Source organism: Carcharhinus amblyrhynchos, chromosome 25, assembly GCF_965287045.1.
Source record: "Carcharhinus amblyrhynchos chromosome 25, sCarAmb.v2.hapA, whole genome shotgun sequence".
In the NCBI taxonomy this organism is placed as follows: domain Eukaryota; kingdom Metazoa; phylum Chordata; class Chondrichthyes; order Carcharhiniformes; family Carcharhinidae; genus Carcharhinus; species Carcharhinus amblyrhynchos.
The window spans coordinates 25,876,633-25,904,153 of NC_137348.1; the positions used below are offsets into that span (position 1 = coordinate 25,876,633).

At 41.9% G+C, this 27,521-nt stretch overlaps 1 protein-coding gene across 3 annotated transcripts in view; it reads right to left on the reverse strand.

Moving 5' to 3' along the window:
* rgs3a (regulator of G protein signaling 3a) overlaps positions 1–27,521 on the reverse strand; it is a 245,008-nt gene that overhangs the window by 151,988 nt on the left and 65,499 nt on the right. For 2 of the 3 annotated variants that reach the window (XM_080212395.1, XM_080212396.1), the window contains exons 7-10: positions 20,894–20,984; positions 14,348–14,415; positions 6,489–6,570; positions 5,884–5,989 (exon numbers count right to left, since the gene is read on the reverse strand). In XM_080212395.1, coding sequence (XP_080068521.1) covers positions 5,884–5,989; positions 6,489–6,570; positions 14,348–14,415; positions 20,894–20,984 — 347 coding nt within the window. Of the gene's footprint in view, positions 1–5,883; positions 5,990–6,488; positions 6,571–10,565; positions 10,605–14,347; positions 14,416–20,893; positions 20,985–27,521 lie in introns of those variants that run through there. The other variant, XM_080212397.1, reaches the window with a different exon arrangement.

A 27,521-nucleotide genomic window follows, 5' to 3' on the forward strand; every position in this document is an offset into this window, starting at 1 on the left:
CAAGTGTTCTTATAGTGAAGGTATGGAGGCCAGGTTATGACACAGTGGTCAATTCAGTGTACGGAGGGCTGTCATCTATCCGATGAATGTGAATGAGCCAGCGCAGATTTTGTTAGCTTAACAATGAAAATGTGCTGATGGAAATAACATGCTCCAGGACCTGAGTTGATGACCTTTTCCTGCTAAGAGATGTCGAGGATACATCTGAGACAGCAAAGGTGGATTCTGTTCAGCATTTTCTTCTGCCTAACATATATTGTACAGATCTTACTGCTGTAGAAAGTGAACACTGTGCAAACAAGTTCATAGGCTTGCAATTTGGTTTTCACCGTCAGGTTGCTGTTGTTCCATATGCTCTTATTCAGCTTGGACATAACAGCTGCTGTTTTTGCAATCCACAAGCTGATTTCAGCAAGTGACAGATTGCTAGTGATTGCAGCGCAGAGATATGTGAAGCTATCAGCAATCTCCAGCATCACATTGTCAATATTGATTGATAGTGATGTGGCAACATCCTAGACCATTGCTGTTTGTCTTCCTGATGCTGATGGTCAAACCAAACTTTACAAATGCTGCAGGTGTTCCTCACGATGAAATAGCAGCATAGAGTAGAGCAAGACTCTGATGAAGACTTGGCACTCCTTTGTCTTGATCTCAGGTGAGAAAGATTGTACAGTTTTCCATCAGTTCTGGTATGCAAGTAGATTCCGCAGAGAATGATCTGAAAGCATGACAGCTGCAAAGAAAATAATATGCTTAAGAACGTCAATGTCAGAGCACAACCCTGTTTGACCCCATGGCGGATCTACAAGAGTTCTGATGTTGTCCTGCCATAGCTGACCTTTGTCATCATCTTGATATGGAAAGCAGAGATCACAATGAGTAGCTTCAGCAGGCAGTGAAATAAATAGACTGTCTCTGCTCACATGGTCAAATACTCTGATGAAGTTGATGAAGGCATGATATTGTAATCTCCTTTATTTACAGCATTTCTCTTGCAGCTGTTGGACAAAAATCATGTCAATTGTAGATCTTCCAGTTCTGAAACCACACTGGGATTTGGGATGGATGCATTCAGCCAAGATCTACAGCTGACAAAAGCAAATACTTTTCCTGAAACGCTCTGCATGGAAATGCCTTGATAGTTGCTGCAATTGCTGTAGCCATGCTTGTTCTCTGATGGGGTTACAATCTTTGTATCACACACATACTGGGCACTGTCCCCTTCTTCCAGTAGAATGAGAAGTTTGTGCAGATGTGGCAGGAATGCTGGTTTGCAATGTTTGAGTTGAGGTGGTATAGTATCAGCAACTGGAGTTTTGCCCATGGCAAGTGAGTCAATAATATTGCTAAGCTCCTCCACTGTGGCTTTGATGTCCAGCTTGGCCATGATAGACAAGCTTTCAGTCTGAAGCTTCTTGATAATAGTGGTCCCCCTAGTGTACAACTCAAGGTAGTGTTCCACTCATCTCTCCAATTTTATTTACAGTTTCTGATGGCCTCCCTGCCTTAGTTTTCTTTGCTGATGGACCTGTTGCCTTTTTGATCCCTTTGTACATGTCTTGATGTTCCATATGTCAAAGGACATCTGGATAGTCATTTGCACACCGCTTAGCAGTTTGTTGGACTTTACTTAAAATATCCTTACTGTGCAGAAGGTGGCATTCAGCCCATCGAGTCTGCACCAACCACAATCCCACCCAGGCTCTATTCCCATAACCCCACAAATTTACCCTGCCAATCCCCTGACACTAGGATCTTAGCAACCTAACCCACACATGTTTGGACTTCAAGTGGCTTTTAGTATATCCAGAGTTTTCTCTTTTGAATCTCAGAGCAAACCGTTTGACATCACCGTGTTGTTAGCCTTGAACCCCAATCAGGATTTTCCACTCTTGCGTCCCTTATTTTGAGTGTGCACTATTGTGGATGATTTCTCAAAGTACATTTCATTTTGCTTCTGCACACTGCAGAATCCATGGGAGTTCCTGAACAATTGAGTTGAACTGTTGCTTTTTTTCTGAGTAGGCTTAATGGCTGACGTTGATACAAGGACGGCATTTCTATTTTGAGTAAAAAAAGCTTCAAGGATTTCATCCTCACCTCAGGGGGTGATCTGTATCACAAATGGTGCTGTGGTAAGCACTAGGCTCATGTTGCCAGCTCAAGCCCTATCTGTTCTCATTTATCTTTCCCAGGGCATGTATGGCTGGATGGCCATGCTTCATGGTCTATACCAACCCTTGTGTGAAAATCCCACATCAGGTGAAGATGTTTTAACTTAGAGATGCTGCTGACAAAGGTTTCAAACTGCTCAAATAACTAGTCTTTTGCTTCTGTAGTGGAGCACAACATTGGAGCGTCGATATTGATGAACTTAAGTAGCCTTGTTTGAGTTGAGGAGGGGCTAGGAACACATTCTGAACCATTTGTGGAGAGTTCCATCATTGAGATTAGTAAGATACAGAGAAGTCTACACCTTGCTCACGCGTTTCAGTTTACTTTTTCCTGACTAGATGAACATGTCATATTTTACTTTCAGTGATCCCCTCGAGACAAATCTGTTTTCTTGTAGAGAAATTCCTTCATGTTCAACCTACTAAATTCTATGTTGATCATGGTTGTCTTGCACACATTATTAATCAACTGCAGGTCAGCTATCAATCCCATGTATATGGTACTGTCCTTCCAGCTTGCCAATCAAAAAATTGGCATTTTTTTCTCCAGTTGTTTGTTCGTTTGCCTGGTGCAATGGATTCTATCCAATGCTGTATAGAGATTCTAAACTCCAAGCACCCATTGAAGCCGATTAACATTGACCAACCTTACTGATTGGAGGTAACCAAACTTTAGGTGAGCTGTGGCTGACCAGCAGGGCACAATATTCTCATCCTATGTTGGAAACAGTTTGTAGCACCTGCTGTCATCCGTGTTAATGCACTGCAGCAAGATTGGAGTATTCTCACCACGGTGTAAGCCTTGGCAAAACTTATGGAGACCCTGGGCTGTCCAAATGTCAGGGTCCCCTCTTGACCTCATCAATCGAGTCCAAAAGAATGCAAGTTTGGCACTGCCTTGGTTGCGGGAATTGCTGGAAAGATGATAAGATTTAGTCTGCCTTTGGCCTCCACTCCAAATTTTTAGTCAGGGTTTACTCCCTTAGCCGTCAGCTCTGCCAAGGCAGTGGAGCAATGTATGGACAGCAAGGTTTTTGTTTCATCAGTGCCAGGGTGTGTTCTCATGTTAGTGAACTTGCAGACTGTATGGCTGGGGATGGAGGTGGGGGCAGAACTTCTCATAGATCCTCCAAAGATTTAGCCTGGGGTCATGTTGCTATGTGCTACCACAAGGCAACACAGGTGAGAATGGAGGAGCTATGTACTGACAAGGTGGGACTTAAACCTTTGGCTCTCTTTTTTCTGTTGTGCAAGCCAGCAGTGTGGATTGAAAATGAGAAGCAAACTAGTACATAAAAGCAAATTACACGCTAAGTCTGTACATCCACAAAGTAGGGGTATCACATTGATATGTTGGACACAGCTGAAGAAGCAAATGAATGCTGAACCCACAGAACAGGTTTCCCAGCTTCTCCAGTGCCATATTAGACCAGGCAGTAGCCAGAAAGAGGAATATCCTGTTCCCATAGAAGATGGAAAGCCCTAAAGGTATCACCTCTGTTTCCACTGAGATGCAGGTGCATAGGAGAGTTTTTTTAATTCATTCTTGGGACATGGGAGTTGCTGGCTGGCCAGCATTTATTGTCCATCCCTGGTTGCCCGAGAGCAGTTGCAAATCAACCATATTGCTTTGGCTCTGGAGTTACATATCAGTCAGACCAGGTAAGGATGGCAAATCTCCTTCCCTAAAGGACATGAGTGAATCAGATGGGTTTTTCCAACCATCGACAATGGTTTTGTGGTCAGTAGGTTCTTAATTCCAGGTATTTTGTATTGAATTCAAATTCCACCAACTATCATGGTGGGATTCAAACCCAAGTCCCCAGAACATTAGCTGAGTTTCTGGGTTAATAGTCTAGCAATTATATCACCAGGTCATCATCTCCCCAGTGTTAAGAGATTAGTTCCCAGGATATAGCTACAATATTTAGAAAAGGTTAATGGCATCACCAAACTGTCAAAGTGAGGATTCGTCATTGCTCTCTTTCTCTGCTCTTCCCTCCACCACCTGCAAGTTCACCAAGACAGAATATTCACCTCCCCTTCTTGCATTAACATAGAACACTACAGCACAAACAGGCCCTTCGGCCCACTAGTTGTGCCGATCACTTCTATACCTACTAAGCCATAGACCTATCTATAACCCCCAATCCCATTAGATCCCATATACTCATCCAGAAGTCTTTTAAAAGACCCCAGCGAGTTCGCCTCCACCACCACCGATGGCAGCCGATTCCATTCACTCACCACCCTCTGAGTGAAAAACTTACCCCTAACATCTCCTCTGTACTTGCTTCCCTGCACCTTAAATCTGTGTCCTCTCGTAGCGACCATTTCAGCCCTGGGAAATAGCCTCTGAGAATCCACCCTATCTATTCCTCTCAACATCTTATAAACCTCTATCAGGTCGCCTCTCAACCTTCGTCTCTCCAGGGAGAAGAGTCCCAGCTCCCTCAACCTATCTTCATAAGGCAATCCAGGCAACATCCTTGTAAAAAAGGATGTTCTTCACTCTTCCCCAATCACTGCACAAAGCTTCTTTCTTCTCAGGAGAAGGTTATGCACAACTTGTGATAGTAGGATTGCAACTTCACATCCACCTTTGGAAGCCAGCTGCAACCATGTTAGCTCAGATGCCAGCCACCCAGCTTCTTGGGGTAGCAAGGGGAAGTTCCTCCAGGGGCTTAATGTTAGTAAGCTTAAAATGTAACTGCCAAAGCACAAACTTGCTGATACACTGACAGACCAGACTGTGTCAGTCCATGACGTCTGCAGCAGGGCCTTCAGGGTCAAGGGCTGCTCAGAAGTGCCCTCAGTGGAAGTTCACCAATCTTCCACCTCCTAAATTGTACCCACTGGTGATAAACGTTGTCAGAGCAATGGGAAGGAAAAAGTAGTCATGATTTTGTTGAAAGGCAGAGCAGGCTCGAGGGGCTGAGTAACCTATTCCTGCCCCTAATTCATATGTTCATAAAATGAGCCCTCAAGATAAAGATGATTCTTCATTAGTCAAGCTGAATATCAGACACAGATGGAACTGAGTAGTTGGATTATTTTTATGACTGACTTTAGTGTTTGTGTAATAAAGTGTAATATTGCAGATATGAAAATTTAAAAAAGGAAGTAGCATCTTCATCCTGATGATAATTCACTCTGTCATTACTCAAAATAATTACCCATTGCAAACTCTACTCTCTTCCCATCAACTGCATCTCTCTCCTTGTAACATGTTTTTGAGGCTGAATCAGGCATTTACATCATTCATTTCATTCTTGACCCTGAAAATAATCTTGCTACCACATACCACATCATCAGTAAGATCACTTACTTTTAGCTCTGCAATATTACCTCCCTCCATCATTCCTCAGCTTTTCTCTGCTGAAACCCTCATCCACATCTTTGTTGCCTCTCGGCCTTACTATCCCAGTGCACTGTTGATTGGCTTTTCTAGTTTTACCCTCCCCCGCCAAGAACTCTTAAAGCATTTTTTTGGTCATATAGTCTAATATATTCTTATGTAGCTTGGTGTCAAATGTATTTGATGAAATTTGTCACGCATCTTGAACATTTTAGTAACGTTAAGAGCACTCTACATATACAAGTGGTCACTGTTGCAGTTTTACGATAAAGCCAGACCTTTGGTTGACAAACGATCTGTGTACTCAGTCTTGACCACTGCTATTCCACTTCACTGAAAAGATTTTACCTTATTGCATGAGCCAACTCCACACATTTCCACTGTTCCACATGCTGTCCATTCAGCTGTAATAGAGTGTCCAATGATTGCAATCCTGCTTGATCAGCTGGACCACCTAAAAATCAACAAAACTGCAATAATTTAAAATATGAGACTACATGGATTGAAAAGATATTCCATCAACTTCACCTCCATGTGGCACTTCATAAACTGAAATAATTATTTTTGCTGGAAGTTTAGAAATACGTCCTGAAAAAAAAATCAGAAATATGGAAAGGCACTGCTAAAGCCAAGTCTATTGTAAAAAGAGAATACTCAATCTTAAATCAGTCCATGTATGTCTACAACAAAGTAGTTTTGAGCTTGGCCTGATTTCCACAGAATAGTAAGTTAAACAAGAACAGTTCTACCAAAATCATTCATAATGGCACCATATTTTAAATAATTTAAAACCTCTTCTAACATTGCAAAAAATATTTTAATTTAAACTAAAAGATATCAAGCATTCACTGAATGAGCCATAATCTTATTTTAAAAGGCTGTATCTACACAGGTGTTAAATGAAGAGATGTGCTTATAACTGTCGAACTCATCCTCAAATTTAACTATCTTGCCTGGGTCTACTGCTTGCACACGAACAGGAGCATCACAGCAAATTGTGAAACCAAAGCCATCTTTGCCTCTTGGGATTGTAACCTGAAACAGACCACAAAGGAACTAGCAACATAAAATTGAAGAATATCAAAAAATCTTGCTCTGCTAATATATTTCAACAAAAGGTTTATTTATAAATTTATAAGCAGCTGTATAATACAACTATTTTGCTAAACAATTACAACATTATCAATAAATATGGGAATAAATTAGTCTTATTTTCAAACTTAAGAGTGGGTGATACCGGCTGGAAAAAGAATAATGCATATTTTTGGTTGGGGTATAGATAGGAAAGAATGGGGGTGAAGAAAGCACGTTGTCGCACTGCTAATTTTCCTATGGGGATCCACTTATTTCTGCATGTTTTGGAGGATGAAGCGTTGTGCAAAGTAATATGGTAGTGATTTCATTTAAATATCTTAATACAGTCCTGATAACGTAATTTGATCTCCCCATATTTACCGATATTTATGCACATTGAATACAGTCTTTTAACCATCATTTACTTGCTAGAGTTGTGAGCAGTGGCTAATTCCAAAAGCTCTGTGAGGGTATTTTCTGCATAGTTTTCAAGCCATTTCTCAAACATTTTTTCTGTTTTTCTATTGCAGTTTACTACAACTCCCTACAGACACCACAACAGCCATCAAAATGCCAAGTGTCTGAAAGGGATCATCCCATATATTTGGAGTAGGAGTATAGAGGTAGAATAAAATTGTCATAGAATCCCTACAGTGCAGAAGGGATCCTTTTGTTATTCTGTTACTTATCTGCCAGGTAACTTGGTCACATGATCAGTTAATGGAAGCCATGTGCTTTATCAAATGTCACAGTGCAGAAGGGGGCCATTGACCCATCGCATCTGCTCCAACCACAATCCCACCCAGGCCCTATTCCTATAACACCACATATTTACTCTGCTAATCCCTTAACATCAGGGTCAATTTATCATAGCCAATCAATCTAACCTGCACATCTTTGGACTGTGAGAGGAAACCAGAGCATCTGGAGGGAACCCACGCAGACACGGGGAGAATGTGCAAACTCCAACGACAGTGACCCAAGCCGGGAATCAAACCCTGGTCCTTGGCACTGTGAGGCAACAGTGCTAACCACTGTGTAGCAAAGGGACATTCTGAAAGTCAGCTTAACTCCTCTGCACCTGGCAGCCAAGATCCCTACACTATAATCTGCAGGTAGAGGCACCACATACATCTATCTGTCAGATGATTAATGTTTTCAGTTTGCAAATAGTGTTATCATCTCACTACAAACCAGCAACTTTTTTTTTAAGAATCCAAAAATCTAGGATGAAGCCACAGGTCATGACTTAAATAAAAATACTTAACAAAAAAAATCTTCAAACATGAATGCTAATAACAAAAATAGTCTGTTGTTTTCAAGATATTAAAAGTACATTGAACGTATGTACTTATTCTTAGAGCCAAAACTCCTAATGTTTTCCTATACCCATTTGACTTCCAACCTAAAAATCTCAGCTCAGATATTTATCTGAAATAGGTGGATCAACCATTCGGTCTGAGTAGTGTTTCAGAGATTTGTATAAAGCCTGAGATCTGTTGGGCCTTCCGTCCATTTCTGGCAAAGTTGTCCCTTCAAATCTCCTCCAATCATCCCACGATTGTAGACTCTCAGTTCAACACAGGCACTGTTAATGTTTTAAGAGTAACCACCTCAGATCAGAATTCTCCTGGTACTAACATTCTTTAACCCCAGAGTTCTTCAGCTAAATTCACGTCTTCCCACTTCTCAGTTTGGCTATCCAAGAAATCCAACTCACTGTTAAGAATCTTTTATTTAACAAGAGGTTTCGACACAAGAGATGTATCCTTCAGCAAGCTTATTCAAAACTAAAACCAAAATCCTACTTGAGGCATGAGCCATTTACAGTCTACTCACCCCTATAATTAACTTTTTGTTGATCCTTTGCTATTTTGTTACCTACCTGCCATAACTTGGTCACATGATCAGTTAATGGAAGCATGTGTTTTATCAAATATCACCTTTAACAGAAACCTGTTCTAAAAGGGACCATCAACCCAAAATAAATATAGGTTATTTGGTACATTACATGTACCAAACTGATGCACCACCAAACCATTCCAAGGCATATCAGCCCAATGGGGATCTTGACCACCACTCAGAGAAATGGCAGGGAATATCCATAAGTTCCACAGGGAAAGCCCAGTAGTATTAAGTACCATGCAAGCACTTAAGTGGCTACAGGCAGACCTTCTATGGAATTCAGACTCCAGTAGTAGAAGTCCCACTGCCAAGATCTGCCAGCCAACCTGAGACCAGCAGAGGCTCATATCCATCAATGTAACTGGGAGGTACCAATCAGCATCATGAGAAAGCTGTTGGCAACAAAATAAGTGAGAGAGAACAGGCATTACACAAATTGCTCGGGAAAGTGAGAAAGGTTGGAGCAGCAGAAAGTCAAACTCCTGCTCCTTGTAGCCCTACTAAATAAAAATGTTTTAACTCAAATGGGTGGGCCTCACTGGCTTTTTGATCACTTTACCTTGCCAGTTGTGAATGATAAGTTTCTCACTTAGGACCAAGTTAAAATGCATTTGTGTCCCATTTGTGTGATGAACCCCAACATGCATTTAATAATAAGGCTCTTGCTGAAACACCTCTTTGATCACCAGAACCAATGGCACTAAAATTACAAATCAGCCAAAATATAATTGTAAATAGAGCTCCTCCTATTAACTGCTGTTGAATTCCCCCTATGGTATTTGAGTATCGACAGCTTGCTTCCATGCCATTTCTCAGTGTTAGTCTTAGATTTCTATTGTGCTAAACCTAGTTATATGCTTTATCGAAAAACACCTCGGTGACAGAAAGTTCTGAAATAACTAATTCTACTGGCTAATATTTTGCAGGTTAGCAGCTTCTTCTGATTAAGCACCAAACGACAGTATCATTAACTGTTCCCCTGCTGCCTGAGCCTGCTTTACCACAATCACTGGTCAGCATTACAATAGTCCTAATGGAATCAATTAAATCAATGGAAGCAGAACAGATCGTCTCTGCCACTTTGAAACTCCAGGACTCTACATCCTGTGCATCAGTGCGAGAAGTACCAACTATTCTTAAGGCCTAATGACATGGAGGGATTCGATCCAAATTTCCCGCAGGTTGCCGATGCTCATTGGTGCCGATACTGTTGAAAAATTGCCATGTTCGTTTGTGCATATGGCTTGTGGAGTCCTCTACCCAAAATGAATTTGCAGCACAATCCTTGGCATTCACACACTTCTGGTTAACCAGTAGCTAAACCAATGCTTGGTACTTAGAAAGCATCCTTCTCATTATAATAAGATTTGTGGAGATCCAGATCCCCAGGGCAATCAGCTAAGATGCAAATTGAGAAGATTCCTTTTTCTCATCTGCCATGGCCAGTTGCTCACTTATTATAGCTAATCCTGTACATCCTTACAAATCATGTCAAAATGTCCAGGTTAGATTTTTGGAGCCAACAAACTGATTTATAAATTACAAGATAATAAATGATTTTATAAAGTAACTTATTTTAAATACACCATATAGGAATCTTGAAATCCCAAACTTTACATCAGTTCCGATTATCTCTAGTTTATATTTTGCTGGCTAATATTTTGTATCTATGATCTTTCAAAGTCAGAAATTTATCCAAAGTAGAAAAATGTTATCACTTTCTATAACCATAAATTACAGCAAGTTTCAGCGCAACTTTAGAACTTTCCAGTACTGTAAAATAAATTCCATAGTTCAAAATATTCCTCAGAATTCAAACTACAGTTGAAAAATAATCAAATTATTTCTGTTTTGAAATGATGACATATTTTACATAAGTATGTACAACTCATTCAACAAGAAGAAATACAAGTAAATAAAATCCATAAAAATCCCAATTCACTGACTTGAATTAGGAACGCTACAAAGTGAACAAAATTTACAAACATTTCTTTAAAAGAATGATTTAATATACTGTACATAATACTCAATTGAGTTCATAAATGCTATACCTGTTGCCCAATTGCTTGGAGCATTGTTGAATCTCAATAGTTCTTCCTGCAACGGACTGGACAATCCCTGTTTATGCTGTAATTTATATTCTTCTAGAACAACCACCCCAGTTTGCAGAGCTGACTACTTTTACAAATTCAGATCTTTCAAGGATCTAAACACAGATCTTGCATATTCCATTAAATAAATTCATTGCTCCGCATGTACAATGAACTGTTGGACACAGAACAAATTTCCCGAAGCTGTGTGTCACTGGCTTAAATGTTTCAGAGTGAGCTGTAATTTAGTTGGCATAACCACCCATGGGAACTCAGATTTAGAAGAATCGCAGGAAGCAACCTTTCACCTCCCAAACCTCTGGCTCACTGCATGCCTCTGAACGATAAGCCAGAAGGTTTCCTGAAAATTTCACTCAGCAAGAAATAAACTTACTTTTATGTTTCTATGAAGCAGAGCATACCTTTGGTTTCTTCTAATCTTTGCAGTCAGTTCACTGCAACATGTTTATGTACTGGTGAGAAATATTTATTACAATATTCCCAATAGCATAGGGCAATAACAGGCATTAATTAGCAGTGAAAACTTAACCAAAGATTACACAGAAACTAATTCTGTACTAGGTACAATGTCACTAATGATTAGTAGAACTTGTTTTAAATTTGGATAAAAAGGTAGGGGTGGCATGCTGCCGCTGCCTCACAGTTCCAAGGATGGTTTCTTTTCCAACCTTAAGTACCTGTCTGTGTGGAGCTTGCACATTTTACCCGTTTGAATGTTTTTTTGCTGGGTGTTCCAGCTTTCTCCCACAGCCCAAAGGCATATAGACTAGATAGACTGTCCACTATAAATTGCCCCTCAGTCTGAGAATGTAAATGTGTGCCCTGGAATGGCATCCCATCCTGTGTGTATCCTGCTGGGCATTAGGCCCAATGTCTGTTGGGACAGGCTCAGACTCCTCATAATCCTAAACTGGAGTGAGCAGTTAGTTGATGTGAAATAAAATGAAGTGAAGTAAGAGGTACTTGTTGATTAGCTGAAGAAAGCCATTTTTATGTTGGATAATCAGTTAAATGACTAAAATTCTAATGCACTTAAAGACCTACCCAATTATGATTCCTCTACTTCCTCAAAGTCCATGACTCAATGTTGTTTCATGCTTCATTTATGGAAATAAGAATCAAGCAAGAAAAAAGCTAGAAGTACGAAATGCTTTGTAGGACTAGTTACTGGCAACAGCAGGTAAAACAATAATTAAAGTGATTAATATTTTCAGTAACTTTTTAAAGCAAAATTCCCTAAGTGAATATTATAAAAATGTTGCACAAGAGGATTTGATTCTTATGCATGGACAAAGTGTAAACACTTGAGTTGAGCTTCCTATTTCAACTACAATGTTTACTTTATTATTTCCCATCTTTGTCTAACACATTAATCACAAGCAAAACATTTCTCTTAGCATAACAACCATTAATAAAAAATGCATTGGGGACCTTTCATAAAAAAGAATTCAGTATTTATGCAACATAAAATTTTCCCTACATATATTGAAGCATGTATGCCACAAAGAGAACAGAAATTTAACATAAAAATTTTAGTCTGTGTGTGTAAACATATACAGACCATTTAGCACATTATGTTGCAATTAAAGTTAGTCTAATCGCAATCAAAATGTTTCACTCTGCTCTTTTTTAAAGTGACTACCTAATTTCCTTATTAAAGTATTGAAGAAATGGTTTAACAGTTTGCAGCAGAGAATTTTAACAATCCTTTGGGTTAAGATTTTTTTCCTAACTTCCACTTTAAGTATTTTTGTGACTACTTTAAAACTTATGTCCTTATTACAAACCTCAGTGACCAATGAAAACAATAAAATACTACTATAACCCCTTCAAGAACGTGAAAACCTCCATCAGATCATCTGTAACACTGTCAGTTCAAGAAAAAAGTTCAAACTACTTAAGTCTCCCCTCATACCTATAGCCTGTCATCAATAGTAAATAATTCCAGTAAAAACAAGTTGCACTATTCTGTTTTGATAACCTTTTTATCTTGGGCTTCATTTGCAATATTCCAAATGACACTTAAGGTCATGTATAAGATGAACATTACTTTTACACTTCTGTCACATATGGCTCCAAACAAACCAAGACTGCAAAAATGGGTTCTGTGGTGCAGTTGCTGTCAGCATTACAGAGATGCCAAAGTGAAATAACAGTAGTTGAAATGTTTCTGGCCACCTCCGTGATGTGGTTCACACCCTGCCATTTTGGATCATACAAGTCCAGTTAACACCCACTTTTAAACACTCCAATGCATTCAGTTAAAATAAAGTTTATTTATTAGTCACAAGTAGGCTTACATTAACACCACAATGAAGTTACTGTGAAAATCCCCTAGTCACTACACCCCAGAGCCTGTTCAGGTACACTGAGGGAGAATTTCGCATGGCTAATGCACCTAGCCTGCACATCTTTGGACTTTGGAAGGGAACTGGAGAACCCGGAGGAAACCCGTGCAGCACAGGGAGAATGTGCAAACTCCACACAGACAGTGACCCAAGCCGGGAATCAAACCTGGGTCCCTGGCGCTGTGAGACAGTAGTGCTAACCACTGTGCCAAAATGCCACCCATGAAGAATTGCACGAGGAATTATCCCCACAAGCATCAGTTAAAAAGGACAACTATTCAATATCCAGGTGAGCTGATTTTGATTTTATTTTCATTAAGTCTGCAGCAACAAAAGTCCATTTTTATTGGAGGATTTTTGCAAACATTTTGGATTTTTAAGCGAGTGATGTTGGATCTTGATAAGAATGTCAATGGAAGTTGGATGTCTGTCAGAAAAATGTCTGCTATTGTCCTTGGGATTACTGTTGCAGTCACTCATGGGCTGCTGCATGGTTTGGAAATGAAGCACACGCAACAGAGAGGGGAAACGGTGTCAGAGGGAAAGGAGAAAGAGGAGGAAGGGAGGTGGAACCCTGGATTCCCAACCCTCCAGATGAGTTGTCCATGAGTGATACTGATACTCTAGTTTCCCCAGTTGCTTCATAATTCCTTCTTGTCACAGTCAATCAGCAATACTATCACTGCATCATCTTGGTCAAACTCCAAACACCAACAAAAAAACATCAGTTCACATCAACTTTATCTGACAACACTTCTAATTATACAAACAAAACTGAACCATTCACCCTTGTGCATTCCCTTTGTGCCTTTCCTGCAGGGGTATTTTCCTGCCATCCTTCTGCCATGGAAGACTATTAACTTTCACTGAATGGGACTGCAGGTAGCCTTGCAGGTAGAGCTCAGGGCTCTGGGATTTTAGGGCTCTGCCTCAAACTGCACCACCTCACTATGTGCAGTAGCATTCTTGACTGGCTGTAAGAAAGCAGCAAGGGTACCGACAGAGTGGTAGTTGATGGTACATGAACACTACCATCCTGAGAGAGGCAACATGTTTGTGCAACTCAGAGACACTGCGGCTTCCCTTGCACATGGCTCTGCAATCCTTGTAATCAGTTGGAGGACAGATTTCTGGGCTACTGTCTTTTGGAGAGTCCGTGTAAACTTGAAGGTCCAATGTTCTCTTTCTACACTGTACAGATACTCTCAGATCCTGCCAGCTTCCCAGCTAAGTGTATGGCAAAGGGTGCATCGACAGCCTTCCTGCCCACCCTGTGAGCACTGTGATGAAGTTTAAATTTAGTTTGTATTCACAACTATTAATGCTCAAATTTGAGAAAGCTCTTCAAAATTCCACCAAGAGATACAAGCGTACCTTTAATTGCAGTATATCCTCAATGCCTCTGTTTTCATTTGCTGTTGCATTATTTTTCATGGCAACTCCTGAAATAAACAAGTAAAGCTTTTGGTTATTCTTAAATTTTGTCCTGTAATTTTGCAAATAAAAGGACTTTGCACATACCAATTTGGTCTGTACACAAACTTACATCTACTCTGGTGGAATCAATTCAACTGTAATTATTCAGCCTGCAAATGTGCTACTAAAATATTCAGCACACTATTAAAATTGTATAATATTGTCTCAATGAACACTTATACATTTGCAAGTCTCCTTTCCCTTTCGCACCATGTGCAATGTTAGTGCAACATGAAAAACCAATTCTAAAAAGTGATCCAAATCAGAGAAATGCCAGCATCAACTGAGAAAAGAGTCACATGAGAAGGTTGCAGAAATTATTGGAAATTTAGTACAAAGTGAATGAAAAATACAATTACATGGTCTTCTAGAAAAGATTTACTTGTCTCAGTACAAAAAAAAACTTCTTGTCAGTAGTTTAGAGATAATGGGCAGATTCCTGTGCCTTCCCCTGTATTGTGTTTGATGATGGGAGTGCATAAAATCAGACAAGAGGGATATTGCGGCATGGTGACACAATGGTTAACACTGCTGCTTCAGAGTGCCACGGGCCCGGTTCAATTCCAGCCTCAGATTGCTGTGTGGAGTTTGCACGTTCTTCCCATGTCTACATGGGTTTCTTCCAGGTGCTCCAGTTTCCTCCAACAGTCCAAAAGGTGAAGGTTAGGTGGATTGGCCTTGGTAAATGCGCGGAGTTATGGGGATATAGTGGAGGGAAGGGCCAAAGTGGGATGCTCTTTCAGAGAGTCCGTGTATACTTGATGGGCCAATGGCTTCTTCCTACACTGGACGGATTCTATAGGATCCTGCCAGCTTCCCAGCTAAGCGTGTGGCAAAAGGTCAATCGCCAGCCTTCCTGCCCACAATTGAAGCCTTAACATGCCAACTTAAGGGCCTCATTCTGTCGCTACTGATATTAGCCCGCTGGCAGGCAGGAGATTGGGCACTCCCTTATCATTGCCTGATCAAGACACCAGTTTGGCAAGTGGGGACACCGAATGCCATCCGCCTCAGCTTCCAGCTGAACTCTCCCCCTACTGCCCTGGCACCATCCTTTCCTCCATTAATGATCTGAGCAATTATCATGGAGGATTTTAATACACATATCAATTGGTCAAACCAGGTCGGTCAAGGCAGCTTTGAGGAGGAATTCATAGAATGTATCCATGATAGCTTCCTTGAACAGTATGTAATGGAGTCAACTAATGGAGCAAGCTATCCGAGATCTGGTCCTATGTAATGAGACAGAAAGAATTAATGATCTTGTAGTTAGGGATCCTCTCGGAGGAAGCAATCACAGTATAGTTGAATTTAAAATACAGATGGAGCGTGAGAAGGTAAAATCCAATATCAGTGTCTTATGCTTAAACAAAAGAGACTATAAAGGGATGAGGGAGGAGTTGGCTAAGGTAGACTGGGAGCAAAAACTTTATGATGGGACAATTGAGGAACAGTGGAGGACTTTCAAAGCAATCTTTCACAGTGCTCAGCAAAAATATATACCAATGATAGGGAAGGATGTAGAATAAGAGATAATCAGCCATGGATATCTAAGGAAATAAAGGAGGGTATCAAATTGAAAGAAAATGCATACAAAGTCGCAAAGATTAGTGGGAACCTAGAGGATTGGGAAACCTTTAAAGGTCAGCAGAAAGCTACAAAAAAAGCTATAAAGAAAGGTAAGATGGATTATGAGAGTAAACTAGCTCAGAATATAAAAACAGCAGAAGTTTCTACAAATATATAAAACAAAGAAGAGTGGCAAAAATAAATATTGGTCCTTTAGAGGACGAGAAGGGGGTCATAATAGCTGGAAATGAGAAAATGGCTGAGGCATTGAACAGGTATTTTGTGTCAGTCTTCACAGTGGAAGACACAAATAACATGCCAAAAATTGATGACAGGAAGGCCATGGCAGGTGAGAACGTAGAAACTATCATCACGAAAGAGGTAGTGTTGGGCAAGTTAATGGGGCTAAAGGTAGACAAGTCTCCTGGTCCTTATGGAATGCATCCCAGGGTACTAAAAGTGATGGTGGGAGAAATAGCAAATACACTAGTGGTAATTTGTCAAAAATCGCTGGACTCTGGGATGGTTCCCACAGATGAAAACAGCAAATGTGACACCACTGTTTAAAAAAGGAGGTAAACAAAAAGCAGGTTAGCCGGTTAGCTTAACTTCTGTAGTAGGGAAAATGCTTAAAGCTATCATCAAGGAAGAAACAGCGAGACATCTGGATATAAATTGCCCCACTGGTAAGGTGCAGCATGGGCTCATGAAGGGCAGGTCAAGTTTGACTAATTTGGCAGAATTCTTTGAGAACATTACATGTGCAGTGGACAATGGCGAACCTGTAGATGTGGTGTATCTGGATTCCCAGAAGGCATTTGACAAGGTGCCGCACGAAAGACTGCTACATAAGATAAAGGTGCACAGTGTTACGGGTAATGTATAGCATGGATAGAGGATTGGTTAACTAATAGAAAGCAAAGAGTAGGGGTAAATGGGTATTTTTCTGGTTAACAATCAGTGACTAGTGGTGTGCCTCAGGGATCAGTGTTGGGACTGCAATTGTTTACGATTTACATAGATGATTTGGCGTTAGGGACCAAGTGTAGTGTGTCAAAATTCGCAGATGACATTAAGGTGGATGGAAGAGCAAAGAATGCAGAGGACGTTGAAAGTCTGCAAAGGGATATAGATAATCTAAGTGAGTGGGTGAGGGTTCTGCAGATGGAGTATAATGTTGGTAAATGTGAGGTCATCCATTTTGGTAGGAATAACAGCAAAATGGACTATTATTTAAATGGTAAAAAATTGCAGTATGCTGCTGTGCAGAGGGACCTGGGTATCCTTATGCAGGAATCTCTAGGAGTTGGTTTGCAGGTGCAGCAGGTAATTAAGAAGGCAAATTTAATTTTGTCCTTTATTGCTAGAGGGATGGAGTTAAAAACAGAGAGATTATGTTGCAGCTATAGAAGGTGCTGGTGAGGCCACACTTGGAGTACTGTGTAAAGTTTTGGTCTCCTTACTTGAGAAAGGACATACTGGCATTGGAGAGGGTGCAGAGAAGATTCACTAGGTTGATTCCGGAGTTGAAAGGGTTGGCTTATCAGGAGAGGCTGAGTAGACTGGGGCTACACTCATTGGAATTCAGAAGAATGAGGGGAGATCCTATAGAAACATATAATATTATGAAGGGAATAGATAGGATAGAAGCAGGGAGAAACTAGAACTAGGGGGCATAGTCTCAAAATAAGGGGAAGCAGATTTAGGACTGAGATGAGGAGGAACTTCTTCACACAAAGGATTGTGACTCTGTGGAATTCCCTGCCCAGTGAAGCAGTCAAGGCTACCTCGCTGAATGTTTTTGAGGCAAGGATAGACACATTTTTGAACAGTAAAGGAATTAAGAGCAAGTGGAGCCGAGTCCACAAAAAGCTCAGCCATGATCTTACTGAATGGCGGAGCAAGCTCAAGGGGCCAGCTGGCCTACTCCTGCTCCTAGTTCTTATGTTCTTATCTATGCTTCTGAGGCCTTAGATGGGTATAGTACCAGCAGCAACTGCCATCTCCCTTGCTTTCCATTGACTGTGGTGGTTCTGGATGGGTGAACAGGAGCACTTACAATCTTTCGCTGACCCACTACTGTAGCTCATGATGCCAGCAATGGTCTGCAGGGCTGACACCATGCATTCAATGTGTGTCTTTTGGGACTGTTTCTCCATGACACTTGCCACCTTCCAATGAAAGAAACAATGAGCTCACCTGCCCTAGATAAGGCAGAGGTATTGTCATAAATGGACTCCCCCATGACCTGCACATTTCTACTCAAAGCCTCAGGTAGCTCCACCAAATACTGCCTCTGCAACTCCAACACTCCATCTAGGCTGCCTCCGAAATGTTCCCAACAGGAGGTCAACCACTGAGCTCTGGCTGAACAACAGGGTGATGTGCTGGGTGGATTGTGACTTCTCCAAACACAGCTGAATCTGTTGATGCCACCAACTGAACTTAACTCTTATTCTTCCTGGGCCATCCAAAGTTTTTATTTGTGATATTCACCCATCTGACAATGTTGGCAAGTTTAATTGCAATTTTCCTTCAGAAAGACCATCTGCAGAATTTCAGGTTTTACATAGGTTTTCTGTCCTTTAAATATGGCATCTTCTCCAGCGTGGGGTTTAAATGATGTGGAGATGCCGGCATTGGGCTGGGGTAAACACAGTAAGAAGTCTCACAACACCAGGTTAAAGTCCAACAGGTTTATTTGTAGCAAACACCACTAACTTTAGGAACTGGCTGTTCCTCCATCAGGTAGGTGGGAGTTCTGATCATAAACAGCAACCTGTGATTCTGTTTGTGGTCAGAACTCCCACCCATCTGATGAAGGAACAGCCAGTTCTGAAAGCTAGTGGCATTTGCTACAAATAAACCTGTTGGACTTTAACCTGATGTTGTGAGACTTCTTACTGGGGTTTAAATATGTGTTTCCTGTCAGAACCACACCACCAGATCATCTAGTGCAGGTCCCCATCACCCATGTTCATGAACTTGTGGCCATGTGATCAGCTTTAGTGGCAACATCCTTCTCAGGCCAGATTTGCAACATGGTTCAAGCCTGCTGCGGGACACTAGGACTAAATCCAGCGCAGAGTTTCTATGATTGTTTAGTCACTACATTTATGATGAAAATTATTCACATGCAATAAATGTGTATCACTATTACAGAAATGATCATGTAGTTTCATCATAGGCTTAGAAGATTTTATACTTTAGTCCTAATGAGAATCAGAGAGGCAGTGCAGACTCGACTGGCTGAATGGCCTCCTTCTGCACTGCAGGAATTTTATGATTATTCCTTTGTTTAATAAGGGTAGCAAGAATAATCCGGGTAATTACAGGCCGGTGAGCCTTACATCAGTGGTAGGGAAATTGTTGGAGAGGAGATAGGATTTATTCCCACTTGGAAGTAAGTGGATGTATTAGTGAGGCGCAACATGGTTTTGTGAAGAGGAGTTCATGCCTCACGAACTTGATCGAGTTTTTCAAGGAAGTGAAAAAGATGATTGATGAGGGAAGGGCAGTGGATGTTGTCTACATGGAGTTCAGTAAGGCCTTTGACAAGGTCTCTCATGGCAGAATGGTACAGAAGGTGAAGTCGCATGGGATCAGAGGTGAGTTGGCAAGGTGGATACAAAACTGGCTCCATCAAAGAAGACAGGGTAGCAGTAGAAGGGTGCATTTCTGAATGGAGGGCTATGATAAGTGGTGTTCCTCAGGGACCCGTGCTGGGACCTTTGCTATATATATATATAAATGATTTGGAGGAAAATGTAGTTGGATTGATTAGTAAGTTTGCGGACGACACAAAGGTTGGTGGATTTGCGGATAGTGATGAGGCCCATAAGAGGATACAGCAGGATATAGATCAGTTGGAGATTTGGGTGGACAGAAGGCAGATGGAGTTTAATCTGGACAAATTTGAGGTAATGCATTTTGGAAGGTCTAATACAGATAGGAAATATACAGTAAATGGCAGAACCCTTCGCAGTATCGATAGGCAAAGGGATCTGAGTGTACAGAAAGTGGCAATGCAGGTGGAGAAGGTAGTCACAAAGGCTTATGGCATGCTTGCCTTCATCAGCTAGGATATTGAGTTTAAAAACTGGCAAGTCATGTTGACACTTTATAGAACATTAGTGAGACCACACTTGGAATATAGTGTTCAATTCTGGTCACCATAATACCAGAAAGATGTGGAAGCATTGGAGAGGGTACAGAAAAGGTTTACCAGGATGTTATGATATGGAGGGCATTAGCTATGAGAAGAGGTTGGAGAAACTAGATTTGTTCTCACTGGAGCGACAGTGGTTGAGGGCAAACCTGATAGAAGTCTACAAGATTATGAGGGGCATGGATAGAGTGGAAAGTCAGAAGCTTTTTCCCAGGGTTGGAAGAGTCAATTATTAGGGGGCATGGATTTAAGGTGTGAGAGGCAAGTTTTAAAAGTGATGTACGAGGCAGATTTTTTATACAGAGAGTGGTGGGTGCCTGGAACTCGTTGCCTGGGGAGGTAGTGGAAGTTACTTTTAAGGGGCGCCTTGACGAGTACATGAATGACATGGGAATAGAGGAATATGGTCCTCGGAAGCGTAGGGGGTTTTAGTTAAGTCAGGCAGCATGATTGGTGCAGGCTTGGAGGGCCAAAGGGCCTGTTCTTGTGCTGTAATTTTTTTTGTTCTTTGATTATATTAATGCGACTTATCCAGGTTTACTGAGTACTGATCTGCAGAGTACCACAAACCAGTTGTTGAAAATATAATTGTATCCATTCAGAATGGCTATTGGAATTTTTGTTCCAATAACCTCTCGAACATGAACATTTTAGTTTTAAAAAATTCACATCATGAAAACTATTGCCAACCATATCGCAATGTATACCTGGAATGGGTTTGAGGCGACGTGTGGCCACTTTCAAGTGTTTCGTTCTACCTAAATCCTCTCCAAGCAGGTAATACCAACCATTGATCTCCTGTAATTAATAAAAAGAGTTAGTGCACCATCAAAAAAAATTAATTTTGAGAAGCTCAAAATTCTTACTATTATAACAGCAGTCCACAAACCTGCCAAATTAACATTATTAGATTTTTGCACCAGAATTGTCAGCCCATGAATATTTTTAATGCATTATTGTGCAATTTTAAAGTTGCTTGAAATCCACCGTCATATAGTTCAAGATCATGTAACAAGTTGCTCAAAATACACCGAGTATTTTTCTCTAAGTGTGAGAAAAGGATAATATGACTAAGGTTCCTTTCTTATCCCAGAATACAACAGGCATGCTCTTGAGATGAAATCTGCATTTATACACAATGATGTGGTGGTTTTAGAAGATAGGCTGCAGGCGTTGAAGGTTTAAATAAACAAAAAGCTTTATTTAAAGAATTTTAACACTAAAATAACACTGTCTGTTAGCCCGCACAAATGATTGATGTCTTCAATGATGTCACATGATTGGTCCCTTAAATCATCCCTGTTCCACTGCAAAGCTGCTAGTGAGGAAACACTAGAAATAATATGAATAACAACACTTTTCCTTCCCCTTTAAATGAAAGTACCCGACTCCAGTATAATGTTATCAAATTAGCAATATGAACTAATGATGAATTAATAAACAACAACAGTCAAAAGGTCAGATATTCCAGAGAACGTCACTCTCTGTATCACTGTCTGTGAAACTCAAGCATCTGCTTTATAGTGATTACTGCAACCTCCGATATATTTGGCTTGGTTTAAACCTCATCCCTGTTTGAGTTCTGTCATATTCTCGGAGTGGTCCAGGTTCTATCTTGGCACAGCTTGATGTGGATTCTCGGTTGGTTCTGTCTCTGGCAGATTGTTTCTTGTTGCCAAAGGTTAATCCACATATCTTCTCCATGTTACATAATCTCATGTTTGTATCTGTAGGAGACCAAGCCTGTCTATACAGTTGACGTGATGGCAGGAATCCACTTTTCACTTGTGGTGTAATTTATTGCCAGAACGTTTTGACCCTGATGATAAACACAACATTTCACCTTATTCTCTCAACATATAAGTTGATTCTGCTGCTTTTGCAGAGCTTCCGCTTCAGGGGCTAGCCTCTTCTTCTCTACGTCCCGGTTGTATTTTTCTTGCAGTTCATTCCATTTCAGACTTTCATTCGCGTTGCTCAGCATGGCACACCCAGGATAGATCTTAGCTGGAGTAAGACGGAGCTGGCGTTCTGCAGGTGTTGGAGTTCTTTGATTTTGCTCCAGCTCAGTTTCCAGTCTCTTTAGGTCTAGGCTGTCAATCCGTTTTTTCATTGTCAACAGCTGCCCCTCCAAGCTGCATACCAGCGCCTCCTTTAGCTGAATGTCATGGCACATTAAGGACTGTGCCTTACCAGTCAGCATCCAACGACTAGTTGAATAAGCCATCCAAGCCTTTAAGTCTGTCCTAAAGATGCAGTCAGGAGGAACCTGGAGACCAGCATCTCATGATTTCTTCTGGGCTATGGGACTACTTCACATGCAACAACTAGTGTCCCCCCAGCAAGGTTGTTAATCAACTGTCACTACAGAACAAGACTCAGCCTTGTGTTTCCAAATTTGTCAGGGAGGGTGGAGGTCAGCCAAAGCAGTCAGAAAACAAACCATAATCTATGTAAGTCAACACAGTTATTAATAGTGGATGAAGCCATGCATGTGAGGAATTTTGAAAGTGGGTCAACTTGGGTCCCTGGAGTCGCTGTATTCAAAACTGGTCCCATCTTATAAAGCGGGCGTACAAGGGAGGATTGTCTGGAAACACACAGACCATGCGAGAAAGCGAGATTTTCCCCCGTAGTCAGTACGGTCATCAGGAACTATATTGCCGTCTGGAAATGTTGACAACTATCCAAGCATTGAAGTACCTAGTCATCCTGTGGCAGTCACAACCAATGTCTCCATAGTGACATAGAGAACTGAACTTCCTGTATCTGAAAAGGCACATGTCATTGTGATTACAGTTCACAGCAACCCTGTGGAAGCGCCCCAGGCAGAGGACTTACACCATTCCACAAGGATTCAGAAACCCAAGAGACTTAATTTATAATTAATTAAATTCATATATGGAATATTTAATTAGCTTGGACTGTGTAAATTGATACTGACATTTGTATAAAAGGAATACAATTAAGCATCCATCTGCAGAGTAAGAGTCACATGATAAGAACATAAGAACATAAGAAATAGGAGCAGGAGTAGGCCATCTAGCCCTTTCAGCCTGCCCCGCCATTCAATAAGATCACGGCTGATCTGAAGTGGCTCAGTTCCACTTTCCCGCCCTCTCCCCATAACCCTTAATCCCCTTGCCTATCAAAAACCTATCTACCCACATCTTAAATATATTTAGCGAGGCAGCCTCCACCACTTCAACGGGCAGAGAATGCCAGAGATTCACCACCCTTTGAGTGAAGAAGTTCCTCCTCAACTCCGTTCTAAACCGCCCCCCCTTTATCTTGAGGCTGTGCCCTCTAGTCCTACTGTCCTTTCTGAGCGGGAAGAGTCTCTCCACCTCTAACCTATCTATCCCATTCATCATCTTGTACGTCTCCATGAGATCTCCCCTTATCCTTCTAAACTCTAACGAGTACAAGCCTAGTTTATTCAGCCTCTCCTCATAGCTCAACCCTTTCAACTCCGGCATCAGCCTAGTGAACCTCCTCTACACTCCCTCCAAGGCCAAAATATCCTTGCGTAAGTGCGGCGACCAAAACTGCACACAGTACTCCAGCTGCGGCCTCAACAGTGCCCTGTACAGTTGCAGCAAGACCTCCCTACTTTTACATTCAATCCACCTGGCTATGAAGGCCAGCATCCCATTAGCCCTCCTGACCGCCTGCTGCACCTGCAGGCTGGGCTTTTGCGACTCATGCACAAGGACCCCAAGTCCCTCTGCACCGTAGCATGCTGCAGTTTTTCGCCATGTAAGTAATAGTCCTTCCTACCATTATTCCTACCAAAGTGGACAACTTCACACTTGCCAACATTAAATTCCATTTGCCAGTTCCTGGCCCATTCGCCCAGCCTATCTAGATCCTTCTGCAGACATTCCACACCCTCCGCACAATTTGCAGTTCCACCAATCTTGGTGTCATCAGCAAATTTCGACACCATACACTTGGTTCCCTCCTCCAGATCTTCTATATAAATGGTAAATAGCTGAGGCCCTAGCACCGATCCCTGGGGCACTCCACTAGTCACCAACCGCCAATCCGAATAGCACCCATTGACCCCCACTCTCTGCCTCCTATTTGACAACCAATCCCCTATCCACGCTAACACCCTACCCCCAACTCCATGCCCCCTAACCTTCTGTAATAACCTCTTGTGCGGCACCTTATCAAATGCCTTCTGAAAATCAAGAAACACCACATCCACCGGTTCCCCTCTATCCACCGCACTAGACACATCCTCATAGAATTCCAATAAATTCGTCAGACACGACTTCCCCTTAACGAAACCATGCTGCGTCTGCTCTATCAAACAATTCTCCTCAAGATGCCTCGCTATTTTCTGCTTGATTACGGATTCAAGCATTTTGCCTACAACAGACGTTAAACTAACCGGCCTGTAATTCCCTGCCTTTTGCCTGCTTCCCTTCTTAAACAACGGCGTAACATTAGCCGTTTTCCAATCTTCCGGCACTTCCCCGGAATCCAGCGAGGTTTGGAAAATAATCATCAAGGCATCCCCCATCACCTCCGCCATTTCTTTCAGAACCCTTGGATGCACTCCATCCGGTCCTGGGGACTTGTCCACAGTCAGTCCCTCTAGTCTGTCTAGCACTGCCTCTCTAGTATCAATAACGTCATTCAGGCCCTCCACTCCTACCATCTTTCCATCGCTAACACCCAGCAAACTATTCACGTCCTCCTCCGTGAAGACCGAAGCAAAAAAGTTATTCAAGGTCTCAGCCATTTCCTCATCCCCCACCACTAAGTCACCCCTCTCATCCTCTAAGGGTCCAACGTTCACCCTAGCCAGCCTCTTCCTTTTTATATATTTATAAAAACTCCTACTATCCTTTTTTATATTAAGCGCTAGCCCAGCTTCATAGTCTATCCTTCCTTTCTTTATCAACTTCTTTGTCTTTCTTTGTTGATATTTAAACCTCTCCCAATCCTCTTCTCACCCACTACTCTTAGCCACTCTAAACGCATCCGCTTTTAATTTAATACTCTCCTTTACTTCCTTCGTTATCCACGGCTGATTATCTCTCCTCCTACAATCCTTTTTAACCATAGGAATAAATTTCTGCTGAGCACCAAGAAAGATCTCCTTAAAGATCCTCCACTGTTCCTCAGCAGACCTACCTTATGTGCTCCCCCAATCAACATTCGCCAATTCCTCTCTCATCCTATCGTACTCCCCTCTGTTCAAACAAAGGACACAAGCCCGGGAACCCACTTTGTCCTCCTCCATCTGCATCAGAAACTCCACCATACAATGATCACTCTTCCCAAGAGGATCCTTCACCACAAGGTCCCTAATTCTACCTGCCTCATTACATAACACCAGATCCAAGATAGCTCGCTCCCTCGTCGGCTCCAACACGCACTGTTCAAGGAAACTATCCCGGCAGCATTCCAAGAACTCTTCCTCAAGCCCACCGCATCCAACATGGGTCGACCAATCAATATGTAGATTGAAATCCCCCATAATTATCGCCGTTCCATTCCTGCACACCGCATTTATTTGCGCATTAATAGCCTGCCCCACCTCCAGATCATTATTTGGGGGCCTTTAGATGACACCCACCAGCATCTTCCTCCCTTTGCTGTTCCTAATCTCCACCCACAACGGTTCCACATTCTGCTCATTGGCTCCTATACCTTCCCTTACTACCACCCTGATGCTATCCTTAATCAGCAGAGCTACGCTCCCCCCCCCGCCTTTTTCCTCCCGTCTATCCTTCCTAAACACTTGATACCCCTGTACATTCAGCTCCCAGTCCCTGTCACCTTGCAGCCACGTCTCTGTAACGGCCACCAGATCATACCCATTCGTGCTGATCTGCGCCACCAGCTCATTCACTTTATTCTGAATGCTTCGTGCATTCAAATAAAGTGCCTTCATCCCAGCCTGCACCTGTACCCTATTTGCAGGAACGCCACCAACCTTACTCATGTACCCTACTCCCTTTATGATCTGGGGAACCAGTCAGGGAGTAGGGTGGAGCATCACCTTGGTGAGCTGAAGCTCCTATTCCAGAACCTTCTCAGATGCTGACTAGCAGTCATGAGGTTGCAAGTCTCTGTGTTATAGTCATATGTAAATAAGCATTGCAGTTGTTATTTACATAACTGGTGAACTAGAATCTTTACAGAGCTGATTTTCATTTTTGTTTTTCAGTGGGAATTGCGTGGCTGTAAGCTTAAAATTGCAATATTTGCCTCCTAACCAATCATACATACAAAAATGGAACCCAATACTCTTATACAGTGAAGTTAAAACCGTGTTGAACTCAAAGGTGGCCAGATATGGGGGACAGTTGGAAAAAGCCTATTTCACTGGGATCCAAAGAAAAAGAGATTCTTTTGTTAGGACAAAGGATTTTTTCAACACGGATGGCACTGGCTGTGTCCCAGCTGGGCATAGTAGTCATGCTCTTGGCTTATATCAGTGAAGAGTTCCTCATGGTCATAGGTCCTGTAGGTCTATGGATGATAAGCAAAAATTCTAATAGGTCTACTCCCACTCTGTCTGCCTGTCAAATCGCTTAAGAAAAATGCTCTGGGCTCCTGGTTGGTCAGTGGCTACTAGACTCTCCAAAGGAGGATCTCAGACTTTTTGTCAGAAGCTGAATCCACTTTCTCTACCTAGGAATCTATCATAGCCCTTTGAAGGATGCTTGGCCAGCAAACTGGATGCATTAGACAGAAGCATTTCAAAAGCAGCCCTGAAGGGGTTCAGTGAATCATAGACTCTCTACAATGCAGGAGGTGGCCATTCAACACATCAGGTCTGCACCAACTACAATCCCACCCAGGCCCTATTCCTGTAACCCCACAAATTTACCCTGCTAATCTCCCAGACACTAGGGACAATTTCCCACGGCCAATCTACGCAACCTGCGCATCTTTGGACTGTGGGAGGAAACTGGAGCACCCAGAGGAAACCGGAGCACCCAGAGGAAACCGGAGCACCCAGAGGAAACCGGAGCAGACGGGGAGAATATGCAAACTCCACACAGACAGTGACCTGACGCCGGAATTGAACCCAGGACCCTGGTGCTGTGAGGCAACAGTGCTAACCACTGTGCCGCCTCTGGTGAAAAACTAGTACTGGTGATAAACCAACTATTGGCCACTATGCTGTGGTACGATTTGTCCACTTTAATCCCTTCCTCTGAGTTTGTTACCAAAAAGAAGCTCAATGATATCTTCTGGGACAATAGATTTTGCCTGTTTATACTGAAACCACAAAAGAAATTGACCTTTTGAAATCTCTTTAAAATTATTCAGTCATAAATGTTAATTATAGTACATATATAAATTCAA